This window comes from Ammospiza caudacuta, chromosome 15, assembly GCF_027887145.1.
Source record: "Ammospiza caudacuta isolate bAmmCau1 chromosome 15, bAmmCau1.pri, whole genome shotgun sequence".
Lineage (NCBI taxonomy): Eukaryota > Metazoa > Chordata > Aves > Passeriformes > Passerellidae > Ammospiza > Ammospiza caudacuta.
The window spans coordinates 12,035,554-12,062,372 of NC_080607.1; the positions used below are offsets into that span (position 1 = coordinate 12,035,554).

General features: G+C 43.0%; 1 protein-coding gene across 2 annotated transcripts; it reads left to right on the forward strand.

Annotated features, from left to right (window-relative positions):
* Positions 1-14: 14 nt before the first annotated feature.
* RPRD1B (regulation of nuclear pre-mRNA domain containing 1B) lies at positions 15-24,939 on the forward strand. 2 transcript variants are annotated; one of them, XM_058814569.1, is made up of 7 exons: positions 15-328; positions 1,753-1,882; positions 2,926-3,059; positions 9,083-9,195; positions 10,964-11,090; positions 12,214-12,389; positions 22,476-24,939. In XM_058814569.1, exons 1-7 carry the CDS (start codon positions 178-180, stop codon positions 22,623-22,625), a joined length of 981 nt encoding a protein of 326 aa, XP_058670552.1. In that variant the 5' UTR covers positions 15-177; the 3' UTR covers positions 22,626-24,939. The 2 variants fall into 2 exon arrangements, with proteins under 2 accessions (XP_058670552.1, XP_058670553.1); XM_058814570.1 differs by lacking the exon at positions 22,476-24,939 and adding an exon at positions 21,109-21,164.
* The last annotated feature ends 1,880 nt before the right edge of the window (positions 24,940-26,819 follow it).

The following is a 26,819-nucleotide window of genomic DNA, read 5'->3' on the forward strand; positions in this document are numbered from 1 at the left end:
CATGCGCCGAGCCCTCCCGCCGTGCGGCCCGGCTCCCTCCGGCGCTCCGTACGATGCCGCCCCTCGCCCCGCGGCGGGGTCAGGGCGCGGGCGGCCATCTTGTGGCGGCGGCCCCGGCGGGTTGTTGTCGGTGAGGCCGCGCCGCGCCCCCCCCGCGGGCGGAGCAGCCCCGGCCCCATGTCCTCCTTCTCGGAGTCGGCGCTGGAGAAGAAGCTGTCGGAGCTAAGCAATTCCCAGCAGAGCGTGCAGACGCTCTCGCTGTGGCTCATCCACCACCGCAAGCACGCGGGGCCCATCGTCGCCGTGTGGCACCGGGAGCTCCGCAAAGGTGCGCGGGGAGTTTGTGCGGCGGGGGCCGCTCTGGCCGCCCCTGCCCGAGGTAACGGAGCTGCCGCTGAGCGCGGCCGGTTCCTCCTGGCGGAGCTCGGCGGGCCGGCCTCGGGAGAAGTTGGTGTCCGGGAGTTGTGGGAGCCTGGGCGCTGTTTGGCTGCTGTGTTGTTGTTTACTAAACTTTGGGGGGAACGCCACGTATGAGGGGAGCATCCGCTGATACCGGCGGCGGCTTTGGGATGGCAGAGGCACAGCCAAGCGTGGGTTGAGAGGGAGGGGATGCTCAGCTCTGGGCGGGTGTAAAACAAGAGATGTACGAATTACGTTCCCCTGACTATGCTCAGGCAGACTTGGAAATGCTGTGGCTGTTTGGCTCCGTTTTTGAATTTTGGGTTTGGATTCATACAGCTCACCCGTTACAGAGTTAGTGAGAGGAGATAAGCAAAGAAAAAGTAGTTGTAGGAGTCCGTAAAACTCTTTGGTGCTATCAGCCAGAAACATTTTGTGCGTGTTTTCCTTGCAGATTAACAAAAGGGGATTTCCCAGATGGCTTCATCCTGAAGCCAAGGGAGATTGCAGTGCCTAGCGGAAGGTGTGCCAGGCGGTGGCAGGGGTAGGAACGAGGTGATCTTTAAGGTCCCTTCAAACCCAGACTATTTTAGGACTGGATGCCCTGTCCCCAGGTGCAGCCAGTGTCACCATCACTGTGAGCCCCTTGGAGCGGCTGGGCTATCTTCTATGTGATTGCTGCTTTTTGCCATTTGTAGTTTATTCATGAGTTTTTGAAGAGCTGCCTTTGCGCTGTTGTGGAAATGAGCACCTTTGTTTTCTGCCTCTGTGTTGTTTTTATTGGGCGTGAAATTCGCTATTTCTGGCCATATTGATGAAGAAACTGGCGATGTCAAACTAGGGCCATTTAAGGTGTATTGAAGAAATTTGATATTAGGAGCATTGTTTGGAAAATTTTTGAGTCTCCACAATAGCTTTCTCCTGCAGTTTCACTCATTCTGAGTTACTCAGTTTTATTATTTTTCCTGAAGTTAATTAATAAAAAATAAACTAATTGGTTTATTAATTTGCTGATGGGTTAAAGCAGCTTTTTCAAATTGTGTTTAAAATTTATTGTTTTTTCAGAGTTGAGGTGTCACTGTGCACAAAAAGCATTAAACTCGTGTTTGTTTTATGAATTAATTGGAAAAGAGCAGAAGTGAGGACATTGAGAATTACTTTACTTGAAATCCCCTGGTTTCCTTTGGTAAAATGGAAATGTTTTGAACTTTGCTTTTAGACTGCAAAGCTAAACAACCATCAACAGCTTTCAAAGCCTTGTTAATGATTCCAGGTGAAGGAAACGAGAAATAAATAAAAACTCTCCTTTTGTTTTTTTCCTTTTCTATTTTCTTTTATTTTCCCCTTTCTCAGCAAAATCAAGTAGGAAACTTACTTTCCTGTATTTAGCAAACGATGTCATCCAGAACAGTAAGAGGAAAGGCCCTGAATTTACTAGGGAATTTGAATCTGTTCTCGTGGATGCATTTTCTCACGTTGCCAGGTATGTTGCTGTATTTCTTCAGCTTTCCTCTCTAGAGATTTGCATTCTTGTTATTCAAAGCTTAATTCAATTGGATTTTGTTGTTTTTTTAAGTCTAGGGCGTGCTTGTACCTTCTCTGTAGTAGAGATTGGATCCTGACTGCTTTGTGGTTGGGGACTGTTTAGTGTAAATGGGTAACTGTGTGTGTGAACCAGTCCTTCACAGCTTTACATGTTTGTGAAGCTCCTATGGACTTTATTTCAATTGTTACCTAAAGATCTGGCAGGTCTGTTTATGAGCAGTGGAATTGAGCAGTTGGGTGTGTTTGTTAAAGCCACAAAATGAATGGCTCTGCCCCATTGTCAAAAGACTTTGAAAGAGCTGATGTTTTGGGTCACTGGGTTCTCACCAGCCCTGGGTTGAGCAGTTCCTTTGTGTGTTACCTGACCAGTAATATCCTTGCCGCAGGAAGGAAGAATTTTATAGTTAAAAGGGAAGAAGTGATGCAGTCACCCTCTTACCAAAAATGCAGTGTTGTTTATTTAAGATTGTGTCTAAATGGCATAATGAGTCCTGTTACCTCAGCTAAACAACATTAATGCTCTGGGTATTTGTCTGTTCTGGAGGGCTGTCTGACTGTCAGAGCACGCCCTGAGTGCATTTAAGTGCCTAATGATCCAATCAACCTGCTTTTAATTGGGATGTTATTGGCTGAAACAGCTGTTTAAAGTTAGTACTCAGAGTTGTAAACTTGTCAGCTTCAGGGTTTTTTATAAACTCTTATTGCAAATTCTGAATGATGGCAAGTTTCTTCTTTCACAACTTTCCTGCCCTTACTTTGAGGTGAGAATGGTGGGAGATTTCCAGGCAATCTTTAGGTCAAATGAAGAGGAAAATTGGCCACAAGTGTGTTTTGCACAGTTTGTCTCAGACGACATGAGCAAGATTCTCTCCAAATGTTCACATATTGCAATGGGTGCAGCTGCCAGTTTGGAAGATGCTCTCTGAACACATGAGGAGTGTTGATCAGCTGAAGTGTAATGATTTCCCAATCTCTGAGCAGAGAAGCAGACGAGGGCTGCAAGAAGCCCTTGGAACGATTGCTGAACATCTGGCAGGAGAGGAGTGTGTATGGCAGTGAGTTCATCCAGCAGCTCAAACTGTCTATGGAAGACTCCAACAGCCCTCAAACAAAAGGTAAATGCATATTACTTGTCATGTGTGTTTTGTTTTTAATTTGGTGCATGTTTCACTGCAGTTATTGTGAGGAATTGAGCTATTGCCAGAGCTGGTTGTGGAGATTCTTCAGGACTGTGTTGAGAAGGGTGATTTTTGTAAAACCCTCAGTTCTGGTTTGCAGATGTGCTGTCGTGGGGCTGGCAGTGAGCTTAACTGGGTGTGATGTCTGGTGCTGCTTGTGCAGATTCAGTGCTCCAGGGCTGCCTTTTGGGGTGAAAACAACTCAGTCATGCAGGGAGCTCTGTATCCACCTCAAGTGTCCCACTGTGCATCTCTGAGACTGCTCAGCTGGGTTATTAGAGTGTCTTATTCAGTACTGTCAGTGCTTTCATTCTCATATTAATTGTTTTGTTTTCCATAGTTACTGATTTTATTATGATGCAGAAAGGAGTTTTGAATAATTGAAGTCTGGAATATATGCCCCAGAAGCTTGTCTGGTCTCTTATTTTCTTACACCAGCTGATGTAATTTGGAGAAAACTCTTAACTTTGCATAATTTAATATCATTAGAACATTACAGGTATAACCTTATTACTGCATGAGACCTGTGAGAAACTGAGCATAAGCTTGTGTTTGGTGTGCTTTGGTTTACTGCTTGGGCAGATCTTGCCTCTTCTGTAGCACTTGCAGGTGTTTCACTGGTAGTGCTCCAGTGGAAAGAGGGGAGCAGTGGGATGCCTCAGCTGTGGAATGTGAGGGTCATTAAAAATCAAGAGTGTTCTGGTTAAAGGAATGTTTGTCAACCTTAAAGCTGAAGGAAGTGGATGCTCAATTCCTGGAAGTGTTCAAGTCCAGGTTGGATGGGGCCCTGAGCAAGCTGATCTTGTGGCAGGTGTTGCTGCCCATGGCAGGGGAGTTGGAATGAGGTGGCCTTTAAGGTCCTTTAAGGTCCCTTCTGTTAAGCCATTCTATGATTCTGTGAAGTGTCAGTGTCTTCAAATGAGCTGGAATGACATTGCTGCTCTGGTCATATTTTTTTCTGTTGCCCACAGAGTTCTGATGATGTGAGAGAGTTGGCTTGGTCATTAGTAAAAGGTCCTTTTGCCATTCTTAGGTGTTGGAAACAAGGTCTGATTTAGTTGGTATTTAATGTAGAATTTATAAGATATGAGCATAAGTGAGATCTGTATGTGAAGACATCTCTGGCTGTAGCTTTGTGCTTTTTCACAAGTGCTTTGGGCAGAACTGCTGATGGATGCTCTAGCAGCTCACACCAGTGCCCTTCCACCTGCCCCTGATTGAGGTGTACCCTTTGGAAGAAGACTTTTGCTGTTTTTCCCAAAATGTTGTGAGCCAGCTGCCCTGACCAAAGGGGTTATCCCATCTCTGTGGAGACAGAGTCTGTGCTCTGGGGGTGAAGGTGAACAGTCTCTGCATGAACTGGCTCGTGTTGGGGTTCCTCTTGTCTGGCTGCAGTGAATGAGGCCCCTGTGTGTTATCAAAGGCCAGAATTTACACTCCTGACAACCCTGACCTGATCAACTGAGGACTTGAAACTTTAATTTAGTGTAGCTGGGTAGGTGTTTCGCAAGTGTTTAACTTTGAATCTAAAGGCATTGATAATTGGTACCATGTGTTCCTGGTCATTTGGCAACCAGCTATCCTTCAGTCTCCTTTCCTTTTGGCTGATGGTATCAACCACTTCTGCTACTGTTGTCTTTTCAACTTAAAAACATTTGTATAAAATTAAACTTGCTAAGAGTAACAGATCTTTGTCTGTGGAAGCAGAGTGGAGGAATACAAACCCTTGAAGAGCTGCTGTGTGCACAGCTTCACTTGGCAAGAAGCTTAGTTTTTGCCTGGGTAATTAGAGGTGTTAATGTAGTATCTTTTATTTGAAGGAAGGTTCAGGCCTTTGCATGAGTGTGAATGTTACTGCCTTGTCAATTCATGGTCAAAAAGAAGTTTGAAAGATTCAGCAGGGTTATCCTGTGGGTTTTTCCCTTGCTTTGACTGGCATGTGTGCAAATGAGCTTCTTGATGGTAAGAGCTAGTTTCACCTGGGGGCTTTATGGATTTCTGACATAAATTGGTGTTTGAGTTTCTGGTGAGTTGCAGAAGGCTTTTTTGTGGTTACTGTATTCCATCTTCAAACAGGTGAACATAAGCAAGATGGCAATTAAGGTGTCCTGGTTTACAGATAGAACAATTATTGTAAATGTGGAAAACCATAGTCCAGTGCTCCTCCAAAGCCATTCTGGCTGGCTGGGTTTGTGGATGCCCAAAGCAGATACAGCTGAGAAATAGGCAATGTTAGTGTCTGTAGATTGGTGCAAGCTGTGCTGTTAAAATGTTGGAGCTCCTTAAGGGCACCTGGTGATGTTGATAAGACCTGGTGCTGTGATAACAACTATTCTTTTCTTCAGCCTGAGGTATGGCAACAAGTCAGTGCAGGTCGTTCTCTGTTATTTTTCATACTGCGGTGTCCTAAATTCCTGATTTGGTGGGTGCTTCTCTCTGAGAAGGATAACTCTGCTTGTCTTGAGAGCACCACTTAGAGTTGTGTGACTTGCCAAAGTGCAGTGGAGTCCTGTGTCAATGAGGGAATACATCTTCAATGCTCATCAGTCAGTGTTTCAGTGCTACAGTTTGTTTCTTGTTTTGTCACTAGCAAGGCCTTGGGTAATGCACAGCAATTCTGTTGTCTGGGCATGCTGAGCTCCTGCTGTGGAGCAGAGCTGATTTCCCTTCAGAGAAACAGAGGGATAAGACAACCAGCCCTTTCTAAGCACTGTATCCCCTGGTTTGACTGCTCAGTGGTGCAGCTGACTACCAGATTTTAGTCTTTCTGGTTCCTTCAGGAGATATGCATATGCATGGAAATGTGCTTTTGAATATTGATACATTGTTTTATCTCTAAATGTATTCATTAAGCTTGCATTTGCTTTCTCATTAATCTCATTTTTATTAGAATGTTTCTTTTCACAAGCAATAGGGAAGAGAAAAAACCCCCATTTCTCTCAAAGATTGGAAAAAGTAGGTCTTAAAGGTTTGATGTGAAACCCTTCAGGCAATACAACCGATATAGCTGATGTGTTTTCTTTTTGTTGTCTTTGTAACAAGCAATTGAAGAAGGTCCTTGAATGTGCTGTGATGTAGGAGTGTGTCACTCTTAACACACAGCTGAGATGCTCCCCGACTGCTTTCATTGTGTTTATGTTGCAAATTCTGGCACAGAAAGTCAGACTTGTATTAAAATATGGAGAAGAACAGAGAGGAGGGCAGGCAGGGAGGCTTCTGAGGGTAGCTGAAATGAAGGCACCTGGACACAGGGCTGGGTATGGATTTGGAGCAGCTCAGCTCCAGTTGTGCTTACCCTAGGAGAGACTGCCAACAAATAAATGTTGTAATGAGAGCTTCAGCAACCACAAGTAATCTACCCCCAAAGAGAGAAGGGTTTGGAATGGTTGGAGGGAGGTGCTGGCTCATTAGAAGCTTGTTTACCTCTGAACAGGCATCAAGAACTGAGAACACAAAAAGTGAGCACCTGAGCTGGGAAGATCCCTCAGGTGTCCGGCTGACAGGAAAAGCTCATAATTGTCAGCAAGGCCTGGGACACTGTAACCTTCCTCAAGCCAGCTGAGATGGTTCCTAGCATAGAAGCTGGTGCAGAAATGCCTTTGCAGGTGTCAGTGGACTCTGCAATAGCAAGGTAGCAACAACCTGGAGTGTCACTGCACGGCTGCGAGGAGAGCAGTTGTTTGATTTTTTGGAGAAATGGAGAGTGCTTTGCCCTTTGGAGGCTTTTTGGGAGTAGTTCAATGTCTGTGAAGGGCACAGCAGAGCAGGAGAGCTGGCTTCATTGGGGTTTCTCTGGCTTCTTTGTGTCCATGTCAAGGTGGACTCTTGATTTTCAGGGAAGAACCTCTTGAATTCTACAAGAGGTATCCTTGTAGAATACCTCTGTATTCTACAAGGATATCTTGATTGTTTTAGTTATTTATTACATTCTGATCAGTTCTGCAAGTTCTCAGTGCTTGTTTTCCCCTTCTCTGGCTGGATTTGACATGCTTTTCTGCTGGTGTAGACTGTGATGGTTAAATTACCCCTGGCTGGCAGGTTTTGTAAGTTACCCAGGCAGGGTGTATCTGTGCTGTGCTTCTGTTCTTTCAGGGATCCTTTTGCTCCATATGCTCCTGGGTTTGCAAATAAGCAGAGGGGTTTTTTTTCTGTTTTGATGAAATTGAGAAAGAGTTTCTAGAATTCTCCAGTGACTTTTGCTTAGGTTTGCAGGTGCTCAGCATCACCAATTTCAGAGTGCTTGCAGTCAGACTCACGTGGCCTTGTTCAGATGGAATATTCAATGAATTCTGAATCCTCTGTGTCAGAGTGGTGAGCAAGTGTAGTGCTGTGTCTTGTGGTAGACCAGTTGGCAACACAGCAGGAATAACTCTTCAGCAATTTGAATCCCGGCTCTCCATTTAATTTCACTTGTGTGATCGCTGTGGTCATGCATTCTTCTGTTGTTGGCTCAGGTTTATCCTCTGTTGGTTAATTATTTTATGATAAGTACACACAAGTGATAAATACTGATGACCTCTTGTGTTGAGCTGGGTAATTTTAAATGCTCTCTTTGCCCACTTTCTCATCTGCTCATCTCCTGTTCAACCCAACTCGTGTTTCTCACAGACCTCAGTGGGCAGCAGCTGTTTTCCTTGTTGGTCTGGTGCATCACAGGCTTGTCAGTCAGATTGTCAAGCACTCATACATCAGTTGGATACATGCAATAATTGGCTGGCCTTTTTCTAGCCTAGGTAGCTTTGTTCTATCAAACATTAACAATTCCTTTGGTTTAGGGTAACTTTTGAGTGCTGCTTTGCCTTCCATTGAGTGAGTCTGTCCTCTGACAGGTGTGTTTGTGCCTGCCTTGGGAAGTTGTTCAGCTCTTTCCCCAACAAGAAGGATGTAACAGCTCCTCTGATTTCTCTCCATTAGAATGAATTTTTGTCATATGTCCCACTTGACAAGACAGGCAAAACTCTGCATTTAAGGACAGACCTTTCTGTTTGGTTCTCCATTAGAATGGGACAGTCTGGTTTTGTTTTAAATTGAGTGATCTTGATTTTTTCTGTGAATCAAAGTATATACAGATTATCTTGGCAAGACTGCATTCCATTGAATAGATGTTTTTAAGACTGTTCAAAGATTTCTTACAAATTACCCCATATCTTATTATCTTTGGTGGTAAGTCTAAAAAATGACCTGCCTTCTTTTGAAGGTTCTGTGGCTGGATCAAAGGCATCATTAAGACTTCTGACTCATTTAAATAAACTGTCTCTTCCCTTTCAAGATAATGTTTGCCATGCTGAGGTTCATTTAACTAATACTGTCTTGCTTTATGACATCCCTGTTTCTGAAGTGTTGCAGGTTACCTGCTTGGAGATTAGTTCATGCTTTGGTGTTGCTGCTGTCACATCTTGGAGTTGTAGTTAAACAGAACTGTCCTGAAGCCCTTATTTTGATGAAAGAGTGGAAGGTTGAATAATGAGCAATTACTGTGTTGATTGTGGGACCACAGGGAGCATATAATTAATGCAGAAAGATATAACTTGAAATTCTTCTGTCCTTGTATACCTTCAGTACCTTGTGTACACCTCAATGCTTCATTTTTACTGGTAGAAGTCCTCACCTGTACACTCATTGTTAGCCAGAGCATCTGAGGGTTGAGATCTGTAATTTATTGACTAATAGCACATTTATTTGTGTTTCCTACTTTCATTGGGAGAGGCACAAACACATGAAGTGCACACTGCTCGTGTATCCTCAGGCTGGCATCTACAGAGATACATGGCTGGAAGAAATCAATCTTTTATTACTGTTTTGCATTTGAGTGTTTGGAATATGATTCCAACATTAAAGTCCAGCTGTGGTCATCCCCTAGAGGGCTTAATCATCAGAGCATCCATCTGGTGTAATTCTTTGAAGTTCAGATAGTTAAGGTGGGCAGATCTGGCATCCAAATGAGTTGTTTCTGTCTTCAGTTGCAGAGGAGAAGAAATCTTTAAAGCGAACTTTCCAGCAAATACAAGAGGAGGAAGATGATGATTACCCTGGGAGCTACTCACCCCCAGACCCCAGTGCTGGGCCGCTGCTGGTATGTGGAATGGGTTGAGCCTGGGAGGAGCTCTGGAAGCCGTAGGGCCACCTCCCCTGGGTCGCAGCCACCTCCCCTGGGTCACCGCCACAAGGTGGAGCTGACAACAAGTGAAACGGGTTTAGTGGTGAGATGCACTTTGGGGTAGAGAAGTCCATGCAAAGGCAACAGATTCTTTTTCCCTACTGCAATTATGTGTCACTTCTGAGCGATTCCCGGTAGTCTAACCCAAGGTCTGAGTAGTGCTGCCAGGAAAGAATCTCAAAGGACTGCTAGAAGAACAGCCCATATTTTAAATTCTTCTCAAAATCAATGTGTAGCTTCTAAAACCTAAAGCTGTGAGCAGTTAATACAGCTTTCTTTAGTAGGTCATATCTTTGTGTAAGTTATTATACAGCATAACATTTATTATATTTGTATGGAGCTGGTAGGAAAACCAGCACTGAAGACTTTGGAGGCTCCATGTTACTGGTGTGGAAATATTTGGAATGAAATAGAAAATCATTGCGGCCATTTCAGGCTACAGAGTGAACATATGTTAACCCAGAGCCTATTTGAAGGGGATAAAAAATTACACCATCCATCTGGTAAACTGTAAACATTGAAAAATAAAAATAAATAACAGTTGTCCAGGAAATAAGTGAAAATTTTGTTGTTGTTTTTACCTCCAGATGCCTTGCAGTTTATGGTTTCTCTTGATTATAAACATTGTCATTGTTGGAAATCATTTGCAGTTTGCAAGGAAGTAGTAAATATTAGGTAATGGACCTCTTTGTTTTTCAGATTAGGAAAATATTTATTTTAAATTTGTTAGTGTTTTCATTAGCTTTCAAGCTATTGAACTGTAGTTTAAAAATCAGTGCTTGTGTTTATAGTCCTAGTGTTCTGTTTCAAAAACCTGCTGTACTTCAGAATTTTTTAAACAAAAAAGCAACACTTTGTTCTTCCTGTTCAGGGAGTTTCTCTGGTGATTTTTTTTTTGAGCAAGGAAGAAATACCATGTGTCAGGGATGGTCCTCCTAGAGCTCTCCTCATCCATGTCCTTTTAAAGTTTGGCTGCATTTTGAATGAATTAATTCAAACTGACACGTTTTTCCTCAGTGCACTAAAGCCAGCTGAGAGATGAGCTGAGGGCACAATGAGGAGCCCAGCTGAGTTGCAGAAAGCTCTGTGCTTGCAGGGAGCTGGGTGAGGACAGCCATGGCTTTGCAAAATCAGGAGATACTGGAGTTTATAGTCAGTAGCAAGTTACAGAATTCTAAACCTTGTCATGAGGGAAATTTAGTATAGTTTTGTTTGGGCTGATGGAAATTTGGTGTTGGGTGTTTTTGCTCTGTCAGAATGCGGCTTTAGAACAGAACAGAAAGGTGCCTGTACACTCCAGGGAGGCAGAGATCTGCCAGGGATGTTTGGGTGGAAGATTCAGTCCCAGCTTGAGAGAGCACACAGGACTGGTGGTTCTCTCAGACTGGTGTGGTCATGTCCTTCTCAGCTATGTCTTAAATGATCACTTTTCTTAATTGGACTGAGAAGTTTCCCACTGCAGAGCCTTGAAAAGGATGGCCCTGCTGTAATTATGCAGGAGGAGCTAAACACTAGGATAGTGTAAACTCAATGAATACTCCTTGTGTTAGGTTTAAAAATTACTTGAAGAAAATATTGCTCAAATGGTGCCTTTCAGAAGTGGGTGAGCTCCTCTGCAGTGACCACATCCCTGGGAAGTGGATGTGGTTAAGGTTACCAGCTTTTACTGTTGGTTCACTTGTAGACTGAGGATTTGATCAAAGCCCTACAAGACCTGGAGAATGCAGCATCAGGAGATGCAACAGTGCGGCAAAAAATTGCTTCCCTGCCTCAGGAAGTTCAAGATGTTTCATTACTGGAGAAAATTACAGGTATGAGACTGGAAGATGAATGAACATGGGTCCAAAGAATAACTTAGAAATCAAAGTGTGGTTTTTTTTTTTTTTTCTTTTTTTTTTGGTTTTTTTTTTTTTTGTTTTTTTTTTTTTTTTTTTTAATAATCACAATGTATGGTGGAGTGAATTCCTGCTTTTGTTGCTTTTGTGTCCTTGCTTTGTAGTTCTGGGGTAATTAACAGATAGCAATCCTGTGACTAACACTGAAGATTAAACTTACATAGCTGCTTCCTTTTTTTTGGCTTGGACTGAGGCTTTTGTACTTTGAGAGAATCATCAGCATTTTGCAAGAATATAAAGGAAATCGAGCAAGTGTTCTCAAGTGGATGTGTTTGCTCTTAAACACCTCAGCTGTTAAGATATCTTGGAGTTTTATCAGAGTGTGCTGAGTATACACATAGTCCTTGATTGATATATTTTCAAGTTCTACCAGACTGCTGAGTACACACATAGTCCTTGATTGCTATGGAAAAGGCAAATTGCTACCCCCGTTAATCTGTCAGTCTTTGTTTAAATTAACTTGTGCAATTGCATTTGAAAAGTAATTTTAATAGAAGCATTTAGAGGTTGAACTGATTTGACTCTTGTTCCTGGAGGTAGTTTTAATTTAGAACTCATTATGAATTATCACTTATTTGACCGTTCATGATATATTCTTACAGTGTCCAACTGGACTGTATGCAATTCTTAGATTTGTGTCAATGCATTTGAAATTGCTCCTATATAAGAGGAATTAACTAGTGCACAAAGTGTTTAAATGTAGAAACCACTGGATTTGTTTACCTGAAGGTACTTTCAACATTTTAATTAACCTGTTCATAGAGGCTTGCTATTCACAGATTTATCTCCCTGCTTTCACTGACATCTCTGCAAGAATTAAATGCAGTCAGTTATGTCAGTGTCTAAAATACAGCCCACAAAGGGTGTATGTCCTAGTTCCTGTTTTCCTGTGATAACAACCCTTATTTTCCTGTCAAGCCAGAAGTATATTTACGAACAAGATGTTATTGTGCCTGTGGCTTGTGAATCTCAGCCCTTCTGTCAACAACTGGAAATTTTAAACTTTGTCCTCTAAATCACCCAACGCTTTTGCACGCAGACAAAGAGGCTGCGGAGCGGCTCTCGAAGACGGTGGACGAGGCGTGCCTGCTGCTGGCCGAGTACAACGGGCGGCTGGCGGCCGAGCTGGAGGACCGGCGCCAGCTGGCACGCATGCTCATCGAGTACACCCAGAACCAGAAGGATGTGCTCACGGAGAAGGAGAAGAAACTGGAGGTGAGTGCCTGTTACTGAGGCTGGCAGAGCAATTGGTTCACCAAACGCTCGCCCCGGACTCCAAATCAATGGGTTTCTCCCGAGGGAGATGATTCTGGGTGTTACCTTTACGTGATTCTGGGTGTTACCTTTACATTTAGTTCCAGGTCCTGCCTTTACATTTGATTCTAGGTTATCTAGGTTCTAGTTGTCTTTACACTTGGAGTAAAACAGGTAAGAAAGCAGTGTCATATCTTCAGAGTGCAAATCTGTCCTGATGTTCAGTCTAGATGTTTCAATGCAGCTGGAAAGCCCAGAGCTCTATACTTTTTAAAGAAAAATAGACTTGCCTAACACATAGCTTATTTTGTTATGACAAAATTTTAAAAAATTAATCTTTTTCAAAGAATTAACCTCCGTTTGCCATAATTAGCTGAGGTTTTTTTTAAACTGCTTGGGTTTTTTGTTATTTTCCTGGTGATTAGGTATCCTTCATCTGCTTCTTGAATCCTGCTTGTTTAGGGGAAGCAGTTTAAGCCAGATCTTCTGCTCTGCATCCTTTAACAGCCACTTACCCACAGCTTCTGTGGTGCAGTGTAAATGGGGCTGGTAGTGAAAGACAACGACTTGTGTTTCCTGTACAGCTCCTTTGAACAGGGAGGGCAGGGCCCTAAAACAGCCTGGGGCTGAGCTGAGCCCCCTTGCTCAGGCTGTGCAGCCAGCTGTTTACAACTGTTTATCCAAAATGTGCCTTCTCCATGGAAGTTCTTTCAGCAGCACGTTGTGGGACTAGCGAGGAGTTTAATTAATGGCTGTGGTTGTATGTCACTCTGCCATCTGCTAAACTGCCCCTTGGCGGCACATTAAGGGCTTCTCTGCACCGCCGTGCTGGTGATGAGCAGCTGCTGCGGGGTGGGATGGGAGGGGATGTGGAGGACAAAATCTCCTGGAAGGAGACTGAGCTGCAGCAATTGCAGTCTCTGTTTACTCTCATGGCAAACCTCCTCCTCTGACAGCTCGGCAACATTGTTCCCAGATAAAATTCATTTTGAGTGTTTTCTTTGCCTGTGTTTATATTGGAGTTTCTCAATGCCTTGTGACTGAATTTCTTCAAGCATAGCATCAGTCTTATGACTGAGTCAGAAAAAACACTTTTAGATGTGGATACAGATGATGCCATGAAACCAAATGTTTTTTGGCAACTGATTTATTTTCTGTGGAAGTCTTGGGTCAGATTTTGAGGGTTTTTCTTGCTTAAAGGACACCTATGTGTATCTTAAAAAAAACCCTAAATGATACATACTGCTATAGGTATCAAAATGCTGCACAATAATATTTTAAAAGGCTCAGAACAATTGATAATTTTGAGTCAGTTTGAGACTTTGAAACTGAGAAATCCGTAATGACAACATGAAATTAAAATTTCTAATGCATTAGCTGAAATGTTGTGACAATCGTGGAGGTTTTTTGTTTGGAAAATATCCTTTTGCTAAAGAATGTTACTTGAAAATTGTAACTCTGGCAGAGGCAGAAATGTAACCCTGAAAATTAAGTGTTTTGCTGGTTGAGTTGCTTTGTTAATGATTGTAATCCTGCTGATGGCAATGGAACGGGCTGCTTGCACACTGTTAGGTGTAAACGCAATTCTTCACTACATTAGAAAATAAAGAATGATCCTATTTAAATATTAGGATCTTATTAAGTATCTGTTTAGGTTGGCATCTTTGTCATTCTGCCAGACAAGACAGCCTCAGTGCTGTAGCAGTCTAAACAGAGTTGCAGGAAATGCCACTCCAGCAGTGAACATGAGGCACGATTGATATTCATGTCAGCTCTCAAACCTCAGTGAGGGATGTTGCCTGATTACAGCATTCCATTGTTCTGCCCTTGTAGAGGGTTAATAAACAGTGGAAGATGCTGGTTGCAGATAAGGCAGGCCAGATCTGCTTATCAGTTTTATTTGAGTCTTTGATGTTCTCAGAGTATTGATAAGCCTGTATTTTTCTTTGTAGTGCTAATAAGCATTTTACTAGAAGGATCTGAAACTTGTAACAATTAAAAATGTATTTAAAAACCAAAACATTTACTCAGGCAAGGTCTGAAATGAGAAAATAACTTAAAACAATCTAATTTTACATATTTACTCATTGTAGGCTTTGCTCTCTTGAAGTGTCTTTTCCAGGATCTTTGATACTTTGAATTTTTCCACTTGTGCTGAGGAAGTTTCCTCTAAATTTCCTGACTTAGATGAGAGGGTGTGTTTGGATGGAAGATGGATTGTTTACTTCACCATCCTCATCCAGCCAAGGCTGTTGGTTGGGGAGAGAGGCCTCTGACAGAAATAAAAGTCAGGCTATATTTTAAGAGATGGAAATACCTAATTTGGAAATTACTCTGGATGTTTTTTGTATTTTTTTTACTCGCAAAGTCTTTCACTGGGATAGCAATGAATGTAGCTAATCTGTGTCTTTTTGAAAAGCAGCTTTTATGGTCTAAAGAGCTGCAGTTGTTTACTAATCCTGTTAATGCTGTCCCTCATGAAACAGCAAATTATCAAAACATACAGAAACTCAGTATGTTTGTGTCTTGTGGGCTAATACTCAGAATACTGTGCATGTCAAACCCCTGTGACACAGCTCTTGTCATCAGTTGCAGTAAGGCTGTTTAACTGGGGGACACTGCTGAGGAACATGCTGAGGCTTTGGAAAGGAATTACACATCAGCATGGACACAGCTGGCATGAGTAAGGATTGAAACAGTGAGGGGCAAAGCAGCACTGGTGATTTGGAGGGAGGAAGCTGCAACAGAGCCTGAAGATCATAACATATGGACAAACTCTGCTTTTAGGGTAGCAATGGAAAAAATCAGAGTATAATAATTAGGATTCCTTTATCCTGGGAGTGGTATTGTGGTATTTTGGCTGGAATCTGAGAGCACTTAAGAAGGTAGATTTTCTTTAATTCTGTCAGTCACTAAAATCAGGTGGCCCCAAACTGATATTGAAGAGCCTATAACAAGGCATATCTCTTCAAAGGTAAGTGTTCCTCATTTAACTTCCTGAAAGGTGTGGGGGATACTGTCACTCAACAGCTGAACACTGAATTTATTTTAAAATGGTGCTTCATCTTGCTCAGCAATTGTGGGCTCGATACTGCAGCTGCAGTTTGATCTTCCATGCCAGAGATAGATCAGAGGTGGCCTGGACATTGACAATAGCAGATGACAGGAAATAAAATCCACTTTCAGACAGGTATAGAAGCAGAAGCTGTTGTTTCTATAAGAATGAGATGTGTCCTTGTATCTCACAGTAGTATTCAACTTGCAATGGAAGTTTCATGATTTGTGTTATTTTTGGCCATTGCTGCACCATTACAATTACTGAGCACAATCAGCTGGGGAGGTTTTTTGTCCTCGAGCACCTGAGCCTGCAGAACTTCAAGGAGAATTGTCTTTTGAAGTCAGAGCACTCTTCTGGAATGCATGGCAGGCAAGGAGAAAAAATCCAGGGAATTAGTTTGTGTAAAATGGAAAGGCAGTGGGGAGAGAACATCCCCTATTGGTGTACCAGGCAGGTGTAAAGTGAAGTCAGGTAAACAGAGGAGACTGGAAGAACCAGGGAAATGGCAAATTGTGTAGAAGCTTCATGGGAACCTGAAATAACTACTGACAATAGGAAACCTAGGGTGAGTGGAGGGAGGGTTTTTTTGATCTGATGGGGAGAAGAGGCAGAAAAAATAGAAGATTGTGCAGTCGGAATTTTTGGTTTGATGTGCAGTCAGTGAGGGCAATTCTTCCATACACCTTCTGTATCTGTGTTGGTGGAAGGTGACATGAGGAGCAGTGTAACACAGGCAGTGTGGATGGAGCAGGGTACGTACTCAAATAAGTGTGTGCTTACATGTCTGCAGCTATAAATCTAAAGAACATACTGTATTTAAGATCCAGCTTAGGGGAAATATTCTGATTCTTGACTGCAGCTGAAAAATTGTCACTTAGAGTCCTGCTGAGAGCTCTGGGGGTTTTTAGATGTTTGTGAGTTTTAATATTCATGGCTTCAAGGCACCTTTAATAAGGTGTTAATGCCGTGCCCACACAAATTTGCAAACTCCCTTTGATAATGCATCTCTGAGGGATGAAGTGCATTCTCACTTGAGGTTTTCTGGACTGCCCAGCACTATACATTTTCTTGAAATACAATTTAGTTCAGTGGGTTAATAGGCAATTTATTGCTGTGCTGCTTCCACTGCCTGGGTCTCTGTAGTGTGTCACTGTTGGCACGGCTTTGTGGCTGCTGCTTCCCTCAGACAGGAATTCTTGGGTTCTGTGGTATATTCATTTCAGTGGTTTAGACAGTGAAATAGGAGATTAAATTTTAGGGCTCCTGCCAGGAAACAAAATTGTCAGTATTTGACACGTGTGAAGTAGCAGGAGCAGTTGTGGGAATCAGCAGCAGAGTGGGGTCAGCTCTGCCACCCTGGCAGGGAGATCCTGAGCTTGGAGCCCCCAGGCAGTGCCAGACCTGGGTCTGTAGGACCAAACTGGTGACTAATGGGGCAAGAAATGCTGGGCTGTGCACCAGTCCTGCCAGCTGTGAGCCACTGGTGCCTCTGGGTGTGGGGCAAGAGCTCAGGCTGCTCTGTGGGAATGTGAGCTCACAACTGCAGGGAATTTGCATTTGTTGGGCCATGTATAGCTCGAGGCAACAGCTGTGTTTCTTTGCACAATGGAAAGATACAGTTCCTTCATTTTGTAGGTGCTTGTAGATATTTATAATTACAGTAGCGCTGCAAATAGAATAATACTAAACAATAAAAGCGAATAAAAATAATACAATATTCACATACAATGTTTTTATGCATTTTACTGAAGTGAATGAGTATTGACCACTCTCTTACTTAACTAGAAAAGCATTAAGATGCTTGGAGAGGTGAATGTAGCTGTTGGCTTGTGCCCTGGATGTTGATTTTTATGGTGAATATCAAATGTTTATTTCTGGGAGAGGATTTGGCAAATGAAATGATGATTTGTGCCCATCATACACTGGCAGCAGCCTGGGCTTTTTCTGAGAGCTTTTGAACATTGCAGAGGTTGAGGCATTCCCAGCAGCTGGAGAAATGCTGCTCCTCTGCTACTGCCTCTTCTGTTGTCCTAAACAAAGGGGAGAGCAAGGAAACAAGTTTTGGTTTGAGAGCATGTAATTCTGCCAGGAGCAGAAGCACCATCTCTGCTGAAGTGTGATGAATGATGCCACAGAAGAAAGAAGCCTTGTCAAATTTAAAAGAGCAAGACTGAACAAATTTAAGGTTGAAAATGAACTGAAGACTCTGCAAGGAAATACATCATTCAAGCTCTGATTCCTGGACTGCATCTTTCAGATAAAACCTCAGATTTTCTGGTTTAGTGCTGCTGCAGAATGAGGAAACCTGGTTCCACCCTGACATTTGGTTTCACTTTGCTTTTGAGGAGGGTTCTGCTCCAATGAGCTTGTGGAATGGCAGAAGTTTCCCTTTCTGTTCTTTTTCTAGTGAATATGTTTTAAAAGTACTTTGCATAGGTTAAGTGGCAAGGAGCAGAAGGTAAGGAATACCTAATCAGCCTGCTGCAGTACTGTGGTGTATTTAATATTTTTAAAGAGAGGTTTTACTTGGACATATAATCACTGGCTGTCAGACTTCTCACTTCACTACATACTCTGCAAATTCCTGCTGAGCCTCTGATGCATTTTCCCCCTGGCTTATTTGTGGTCTTCTGCTTTCCTACAGCTGGCTCAAGCTGCATCATATCAAAACTGCGCCTGACCGGCTGCTCTTCCTATTCACTTTCCAAATTCTCATTAATGCTTAGCTAGATGTTTTTGCAGCAGATGCAATTGCTGTGATGACTTACAGCATGTTCCTGCTCGACCCTGCGCAGGAGAGGACGTGTCCAGTACACACTCTGAGCCAAAATAAGCTGAAATCTCTGCTGTGGAACGTGACAAGGTGAACCAGGCCACGCAGCAGTGCTCAGGATGAATTTCCTGTCATGTTGATTACAGCCAGTTCTATAATGTTCAAGCACGGCTGCTTTGGAATGAAACACTGTGTCAGCTTCATTCAGCAGTGGCTAATTCTGATTTTGCATTTGTTTCAAGGACTGAGTATCTAATTCTCTTGGCCACTGAGGATGTAGAACGCCATGCACTGAAAGGAAACATTGATTAGCAAAAGCATCCGTGTGGCACAGAGCCAGTTTTTTCTTCTATCATCCTGAAACTCCTGCTTACAGCAGAAGTCTCATTATTTGTTTCTAAAAAAAGCAAATAGCATCCAAATACTATTAATCTTAATATAAACCTACTGAGCAGTGAGACAATCAGCTCAACACAGAGTACAAACGAAGGCCTTGGAAAGCAGCAGCTTCTTAACTGGACATTGTGTTGTTCAGTTTCATGGAATGGAAGGACTTTGTGGAAAAATCTGCAAGGTGCAGTTTCCATGCATGTCACGGGCTACATGAGAAACATGATTTCCCATAAAACCTGCTTCCAGAGTCCTGTGTTGCAGAATATGGCCAGAACTTGTGGAAAAAGCAAAGCCCTCAAGCTGGAAGGGGGTTCAGTGTCTCTGCTGCTGTGTATTCTTGAGGGGAGCAGCCAGCATTCCCTGTCCCAGCTCTGGCTCGGGGTCTCTCCTTGACAGCTCTGCCAGGAATCAGCACAGCAGCTCAGGCTGAGAGGGATGGAGAGGGTTAAGCATGGAACAGTTTCCTGCCATGCTCTGTGATGTGTATCCAATCTGTCCAGTAAGTATTCATCTATTCTAGGAAATCTTGGTTTCTGGATTACTCCCTTAGTTTCCATTCCTGAATTTATTGATCTTTTTCTGAGCCAGTTTTGGTTTGGGGGCTGTTGCTGCCTCTTGCTTGTGAGAATTTTTTCTGTCTTATTTTTTCAGTTTGGTTTTTAGCAGGTAGGATGTAGGCCTTTGGTGTTGATTAGATAACGCTTGCATTTACTTATTAGTAAGGTGGAATTACTTAGAATTGAAAGGAATATGGTTCTCAAGGTGACTTGATGTTTCTTTTTTGTCATCATGTGCATACAAAAGTCTCTCTTCAAACTGGGAGGATGTTTCTGATAACTCAGTGTTCCATGTAGCCCTCAATGTTGAGCATCCCAGAAAATAAGGACATGCTACGAGCAATATTTTCCTAAACACTTGAAGCTGTTAACTGTGAATTTGGAAGCTGGTTGGTGCTGTTAATATGCAGAAGAATTGCTCCTAAGTCTGTGTGTTTGCCAGCAGCAGTGTGGTTTGGACACATCTTGGTGGTTCTTAATTTGTCAATGTGTTTTATAAGAACTGGGCTGTCAGGCAAGGAAGGCATTGGCAAGATTCTCCCTCCCCTAAGTAGCTGTCTTGGGAAAGGAATGTTATTTGCATCTAATATAACTCTAATGGTCACGCAAATCATCTTCAGCTCAAAAGCCATCACATTCCAGTCCTGACTGTCCATGAGAAGTGATGGATCCTGGTCAATTTTGCCCTGAAAATGGCAGGACATTAGTCTTTCTGTGGAGGTTGTACCTGGTTTTACGTAATTGTTTTTTCTGGATCTATAATTGGATCCATAAATCCATAATTGTTTTGTGTGGATCTTGGCAATTCAAGCCATATTTGAGGTATTTTCTTGGCTTATGCCTGGAATTCGCAACTTCTTTTCATCTTCCCTGCCCGTTTATCAGACCTGGAGGACTTGACAGCTGCCTTGCCCTTCTTTTTTTTTTTGTTCCTATCTTTAGTGGGAATTACTACAGAAGAAAGAAACACCTGCTGATACTCACTCTTGACAGTTTGGCATTCTTGAGGAGGAAGTGCTGCTCATTCTTTCCTGGCTTGATATCCATCACTGCTTGACAATGGTGTGAATTATGGATTTTAAAGTATTTTTAAGTTGGTCTTCTGTGGATCTCCAAGTCGAGCCTCTTCCACCCTCTCTGTTCCAGCATTTGGAGCTCAGTAGATGTTCCTGCAGTCTCTGCTGTGTGTGCAGGAGCTGGGGTGCTGCTGTGTCCATCTCCAGCACTGGGGGTGTGCCAGCCCTGAGCTGAGCACTCAGGGCACTCTCTCCCTATCCCCAGGTTGGCTCCCACGTGCTTTTGGAGAAGAATCCCAAGTGTTGGAATGCTGTGCCTCCATGGCATCCCTCGTTATCTCCTGCTGCTCTCTGTTAATGCCAAGGAATCTGGGGGGTTTGTTTTTGTTCTCTGTCTTCACCTCATGAGTTTCTCGACTAGTTTCTCTCTTTAAGAATTCCCGAAAGAATGTGATTAGGACTGTGGGTAAATTCTTTTTTCCTGATTCTCTGTCTTTCATTAAAGCAAGACAAATCCTCACAAAATTAATGTGTGCACCTTGAGGTGTTTTTTTTTGTTGCTGTTCTCTAGGCATGAGAACAGCACCCTGCAGTTCATGGAGCTGGGAGGGCTTTGTTTGGACTTGATTATTTCACTGTGTATCCTGTGTATGTTAACAGAAGTGTTTGGTTATATTAACTCACTGAGCCTCATAAGGGATTTAAGTTTGAAATAGGCTGTTAAAAGACATTCCTGTTTGGTGCTGGCAGGAAATTTATGGGATGCACTTAAACAGCCATTGCAGGGGTATCGGGAGTTGTTGCGATTGACGGCTGCTCTCACTGTTCTAATTCAAAATAATGAAACACAGAGAGTGTAAACTCCTTGCTTGTAACCCCACAGGAACTGCTGTGCTTTGATGTTTGGAGAAGGTGAAGAGAATTTCCATCACTGAGAAGGTTAGAAAGTCTGGATTAAAGTTGTAAACTCTTCAGAAAGATGTTTTGATTAAACATGTGCCTAGTTTCATTTGATCATCAGAGATATAAACTTCTGTTCTCTTTGCCAAGTAATTAAGAAATGAAAAGTAAATTGATATTCTAGGTGGCTGTGTGGCAGTCTGTTCTGTGTAATTTTTTTCCCTTAAGCTCATTGTTTCCTGCATTCTGGAGGTGCCATGAAAAGTAGGCCACATGTAGTTGAGTAAAAACTGGCACATTCAAAAAAAAATTATGTGCTATTTGAGTTTTAGTCCTTCAATTGTTGTCTTCTCTGACTGTTTCATGAATGTATAGAATCACAAAACTTTGAAATTGCATAAGCAGTCTTTAATTAAAATCTTCTGTATTGGATAATTTGGATGTGTGTTGGGCTGCTCATAAGTGGCCTCTCACCAGAATTGGCCAAGGTACAGTTCTTTCTTCTGTTTTCAGGGTCCAAACTCCTCTCTCTCCTCATTAGGTACACAAGTCACTGGTGTCTCTGAAACCTGGAGGAATTTCTGCACATGGATAGGGATTCCTTACTGCACTTTCACTACTCAATCCAGACCTCATTTGTGGAAAAACCACTTTCAAGTTTCCTCTTTGGAGATTTTTAGCTTGCTCATTTTTCCCTCTGTAATAAAATCCTGAACATGTTAATGTCTGTATCTGGTGTGGATGTGCCTTTCCCTGGTTTACATTCCGTGGTCCTGCACGTGTTTCCATGGTGTCCCTGCCATGCCAGGGTTGTCATGTGAGCTCATAAAGGAGGCCCTGTTTGACAACCAAAACTTGGGTTTGATTTAATAGCTTGAAAGGGGGAAATTGGATTAATTAAGTGTTGAGAATTGATCACATTTGAAAGCAATGAGCATTTTGGCAGCATAGTAAATACCTGTGGTGTGCCTCAGCCTGTGGCTTCTGGCAGTGGAGGGGTGTCAGGAACATTCTGGCAGCAGCTGGGCGTCAGTATTTGGGGAAGAACACAAGGATAAAGCAACTCTGCACTGACACTTCTCTCAAATGCTCTATCAGGCCCTAGTGAGTGCTGGTTTGGGGACATTTTACATGTACAATTAGTAAGGCAGGGCAGGGTTATTAGTGTAGGGATGCCAGAGCCTGTGGGCAGGCTGTGAATTTGGGGCAGATGGCAGGGTCTGCACTGCTCAGAGCACCAGGGCCTGGCCACCTTCTGTGAGTCCTCACCTGGAAGAGACTCCTGGCTTAACTAACAGTACTGTTAATTAACCTGTGCTTAATCTCTGTTCTCTTGTGTCTTTCCCTCAGGAATACAAACAGAAGCTCGCTCGGGTAACCCAAGTGCGCAAGGAGCTGAAATCTCACATCCAGAGCCTTCCAGACCTGTCACTGCTGCCCAATGTCACAGGAGGTCTGGCACCTCTGCCATCTGCTGGGGACCTGTTTTCAACAGACTAGAGCAAACCATGTGCCCCAGTTTTCATTATTACCAGCAGAAGAAAGAAGACTGGTGTTGGCTGGAAGTCTGGTCTTCCAAGATCTGCAGTAGGAAGGAACTCGCAGACCCTGCTTTGAACCTCTTGGCTGCTCATACTCACCCTCTCTGTGTGCTCTGGCTCACAGGAGGGGAGGAAGAGGAGTGAGTTTTGTGAGCTCTAAAGGGAGTGGGGGTGGTCTGTTTAGGCAAACTTCTCTCATCTTTTCCTGTACTCATTAGTTGCTGTTTGCCCTTAGCACTTGTTACCCCCACAAAGATCACAAATCATGTACACACATACCTGGGAAGCTTCCAGAGGAAGGTTGACTATGCAGCATCTTCCCTCTGTACAAATATTGTATTATTTCTGAATAAGTCTCATCTGTTTTAGTTGGGTTTCTGAGCCCCATCTCTGGGAGCAGTGGAATGGCTCATGGGCCTCGTAGGGATGTGTGTGCATGCCAGTCCTGTGCCACGTCAGGGGAAGCATCTGCTCAGCAATGGTACAGGGAAAGATTTGTTCCTAAACCTGCAGTTCCTCATAATGCTGTGGCCTGATGTGAAGGTAGTTCTCATTTGGCATGGATGTAAATTGAAGTCACAGGCAATAAAAATAAGCAGCTTTTCTTTGTGAAATTAGAAGTAGACTCATAATTTACACTGTGCTGAGCAAAGCAGAACTGGATGTTACCTAAGTGGGAGTGGAAGTAAATTTTGTTCTAGCTACCTTAGATTTATACCACATTTTTCCTCTTCATTATATGAAATCAGATGGTAATGGAAGCTTTGATTTAATGACCTGAGAGGCTGTAGTGGTGTGTGGCAGCTGCTGGTGTCCCTGTGACAGGCACTGTTAGGTTTGCTCTCAGGATGGTTGCATTGAAAATCCAATGATATAAACTCTCCGTAGCTTTAGTGAAGTTGTCTGATGCACAGATGTGAAATGTGGTATAAATATTTATTTATATAGAAAATAGACCCATATATATGCATATATCCTGTATGCACATGTACCCTGTCCATGCATGTAGATATTAGAAGGATGTACTTAATTTTGTGTCACAGATTGTGAGTTGATTTTTATAATCAGGAAAAGTGTAAAAAACAAAAAAAGTAAATTTTAAAAACTCTTAATTCCATTATGTTGCTGGCTAGTGTTTTAGCTGCCAGGGGTGTAGTTACATTTCAGTTTGTGTGTTAGGTGTGACAGGCTGGACTCTGATCACTGAACCATTCCAATCTGGATACAATTCTTTTAAATTTAGCACCTCTCACTACAAAACAGGTTCCGTTTCTGGAGACACTTGATCTGGTAACACAGGTTTTGTAAGACAGAGGATGAAGTGAGCTGAGATGTTCTCTCTGTGCCTCCCTGTGGTTTTGAGCTGGTGTCAAAGCCAGGAGAAGAAAATGCAGAAATGCACAGCTCGTTCTGCTCCGCATTAATTTATTTGTCAGGCTGCTCAGTAGCCCGGTCAGTTACAGCAAACACCACCACAGCATCTTTTGATCATTCAGTTGTTCAGAAGCTCACGTCCTTTTCCTACTGACACTTCTTTTGTCCTTTTTTAATGCTCCTTGCACCCTCACTGCCCAGCCTACAGATGTTTTTTTCTCTTTAGTTTACAGGAATTTTTCCAGTGGCAGAACTCTGTGTTCCCTGAGTCTCTTTGACTGTGCAGGCTTTTATGGTCCATACTTTAGATTAAACACTGTACATTCTCTCTGCTTTTGCCAAAAATGAAAAACAAACAAAAAAACCCCCAACACCAAACTTCAAGAACCCAAACCAAAAGACTTTTCCATCCTGATTCAGCTCACAGAGTTACCCCGAGGCTGTCAAACCAAGTTATTTTGAGCATTGATTGAATGTGTATCCATTATAGGACAAAAACTGTCAAAAACTGATGTAGACAAATGTGTTGGCATCTCACGTTTGTGTTTTGGGCAGATCTGTGAGAGAGTTGTCTGTCTGGTTTTTTTATTTTTTAATTGAAATGTTTTGATTTTTTTTCTGAATATATGCGTGTGTTTTATTTTGCTTAATTTAAATGAAGTCTTGTAGTTTTTAATTTTATTTGTTTTACTTTTTGGGCAAAGGGCATCTGGTGAACTGGGTGACATTTTCTGAAGGTTAAACAGATTTACCCACAGTGTGTCTTTTTTAACAAAAGCTTAAATCTGTATATTAAATGACTTAGGAATTAATTTAGACATATAGGCTGCCATTTGACAGCAGTATATTCTGAAATGTCTCATAGATATCTATTTTTGAATAAAGAGGGTGTCATTGAACAGTAGTGTCCTTACTTCTTTCCTCAATGCTCTGACACCCTGTGGGTTTTGTTTGGGTTTTTTACCTTTCTAAAGCCCAGGGAGTGTTTTGGGGAGATCCTTGAGTCAGTTTTCCGTGCAGAGTGGAAATGGGGGATTTCTCTAGGACATGTCAGTTGTTACTCTGGGAAAAATACAAATAAAAAGCAAACCTGGAATGGGAGGAAGGTGTCTCCCTGCATGAGCACCAGGAGCTGCTGTTCCAGAGGGTCAGTGTGATTGAAGCCTCTCAGCTTTGGGGTCTTCACGTTGCCTTGGGAGTTAATTCTGGAGATTTTGGGGAGGTTTAGGGGTTCTTCAATTAACCAGTCTGCAACAGCCTCTGTGGGCAAACAGTGATTGTTTCATATGCCCTGGAGAGGATCTGCAAAGCGGATTATGTTTTATACTGATTTACAAATCTTCCCTTAAAGGCGCTATATTTAGCACTGCTTTCACCAAGCCTTGCAGGGGCTGGGCGGTGCTGTGGGAGCAGGAGGGAGCTGGTGTGGTCCTCCTAGTGAAAACCACCTTTGTGTGGTGTTGCAGGAACTAAGGTGGGGTTTTCAAAGAAAGAAATGTGACAAGGTACTGGCTGTCCTTCCTTGCCTTTGCAAATCAGGTTTTTGTTGTTTTTTTTAAGAGCTGGAACAAAAATACTTGACTGTTAGGCAGCTGCCCTTGCAGCTCAGTACCTCAGTGTGCTGGTGTGCATTCCCTACTCTGTAACCAAGGAATGGGGGCTCACACACCTGTACAAGGTGAGGAACTCACTCCTGACTAACAGACAGGTTAACTGTGATACCCCAGGTTGTGATGGTGATGTCCAAGGCAGAGCCTTGGAGTGGTGGAGGCATCCTGTGGGGGGAGGGTGGGGAGTTGTGCTGCCAGAGTTTTGACCCAGGGCAGGCTGCTGTGGGCTTTGGATTTTTGGACCAAGTTTTGATATGTTCCAAACTTTATGTATATTTATCTTTAGGATTAGTTAGAAAAAGTATAAGCTGTCCCTAATGCTCTGAAAAAAAATGACCTGGTAAAACACTTGGATGAAATTTCACAGCAGACTTGGCTCCAGTCTATTGGAGTGAGCTGGGACAGACATTTCCTAGTGATGTCACTGGCTTTAGGGATGTGTCACAGGCATCTTTTGCCTCTTAACTGCTGGAAGGCAACAGTAGGTAGAAAACATGTTCTTTATTTTTATTTTCAGTAATGGCTTCATGTAATGACATTTAGGAAGAAGTTCAATAAAGGCCAGGGGCCTCACAGGCATTCATGTGTGATGGAGCAGGTGGAATCGTGGTCATGCTGGTCATGTGCAGGTTTTGAGGCAAAACCCAGGAAACTGCAGGACCAGCCAGGGTGGAAGGGGGTGTTTAAGGAAAATGAACACTTTGGGTACAGAAATGTCCCCTGGGTGCAGAGCAGCCTGAGGGATGGGTGTTCTAGAGCCCATCAAGGTTGGATTCTGGACAGGGGTTGCAAATCCATGTCCCAGTGTTTTCCCTTGGCACAAGGATGTGATGGTTTGCAGCTTGGCTGGGGCATAGTGGCCAAGCATTGCACTGCTGCTGACTGAGCAAATCTGTGTGACAACTGATAGTAGTAAATCATTCACAGATTTAGGGTCTTGTCACTTCTTTCTGGGAAGACACAACTCTCATTTCATCTTTCTGGGAAAAGACAAGAGACAAGTCTTGCTTTGTGTTTCTGGGAAAAGACAAGGCTTGTCTTGTTCTGGGAAGGGACAAGGAGCTGACAGTCAGCACATCCCTCAGCTTCCAGTGCCCAGCTGACCAGTCCTTACTGGTGTGTGTGTCAGCACAGCCCACCATGAGGGGCAGGACAGGGGAAGCTGCATC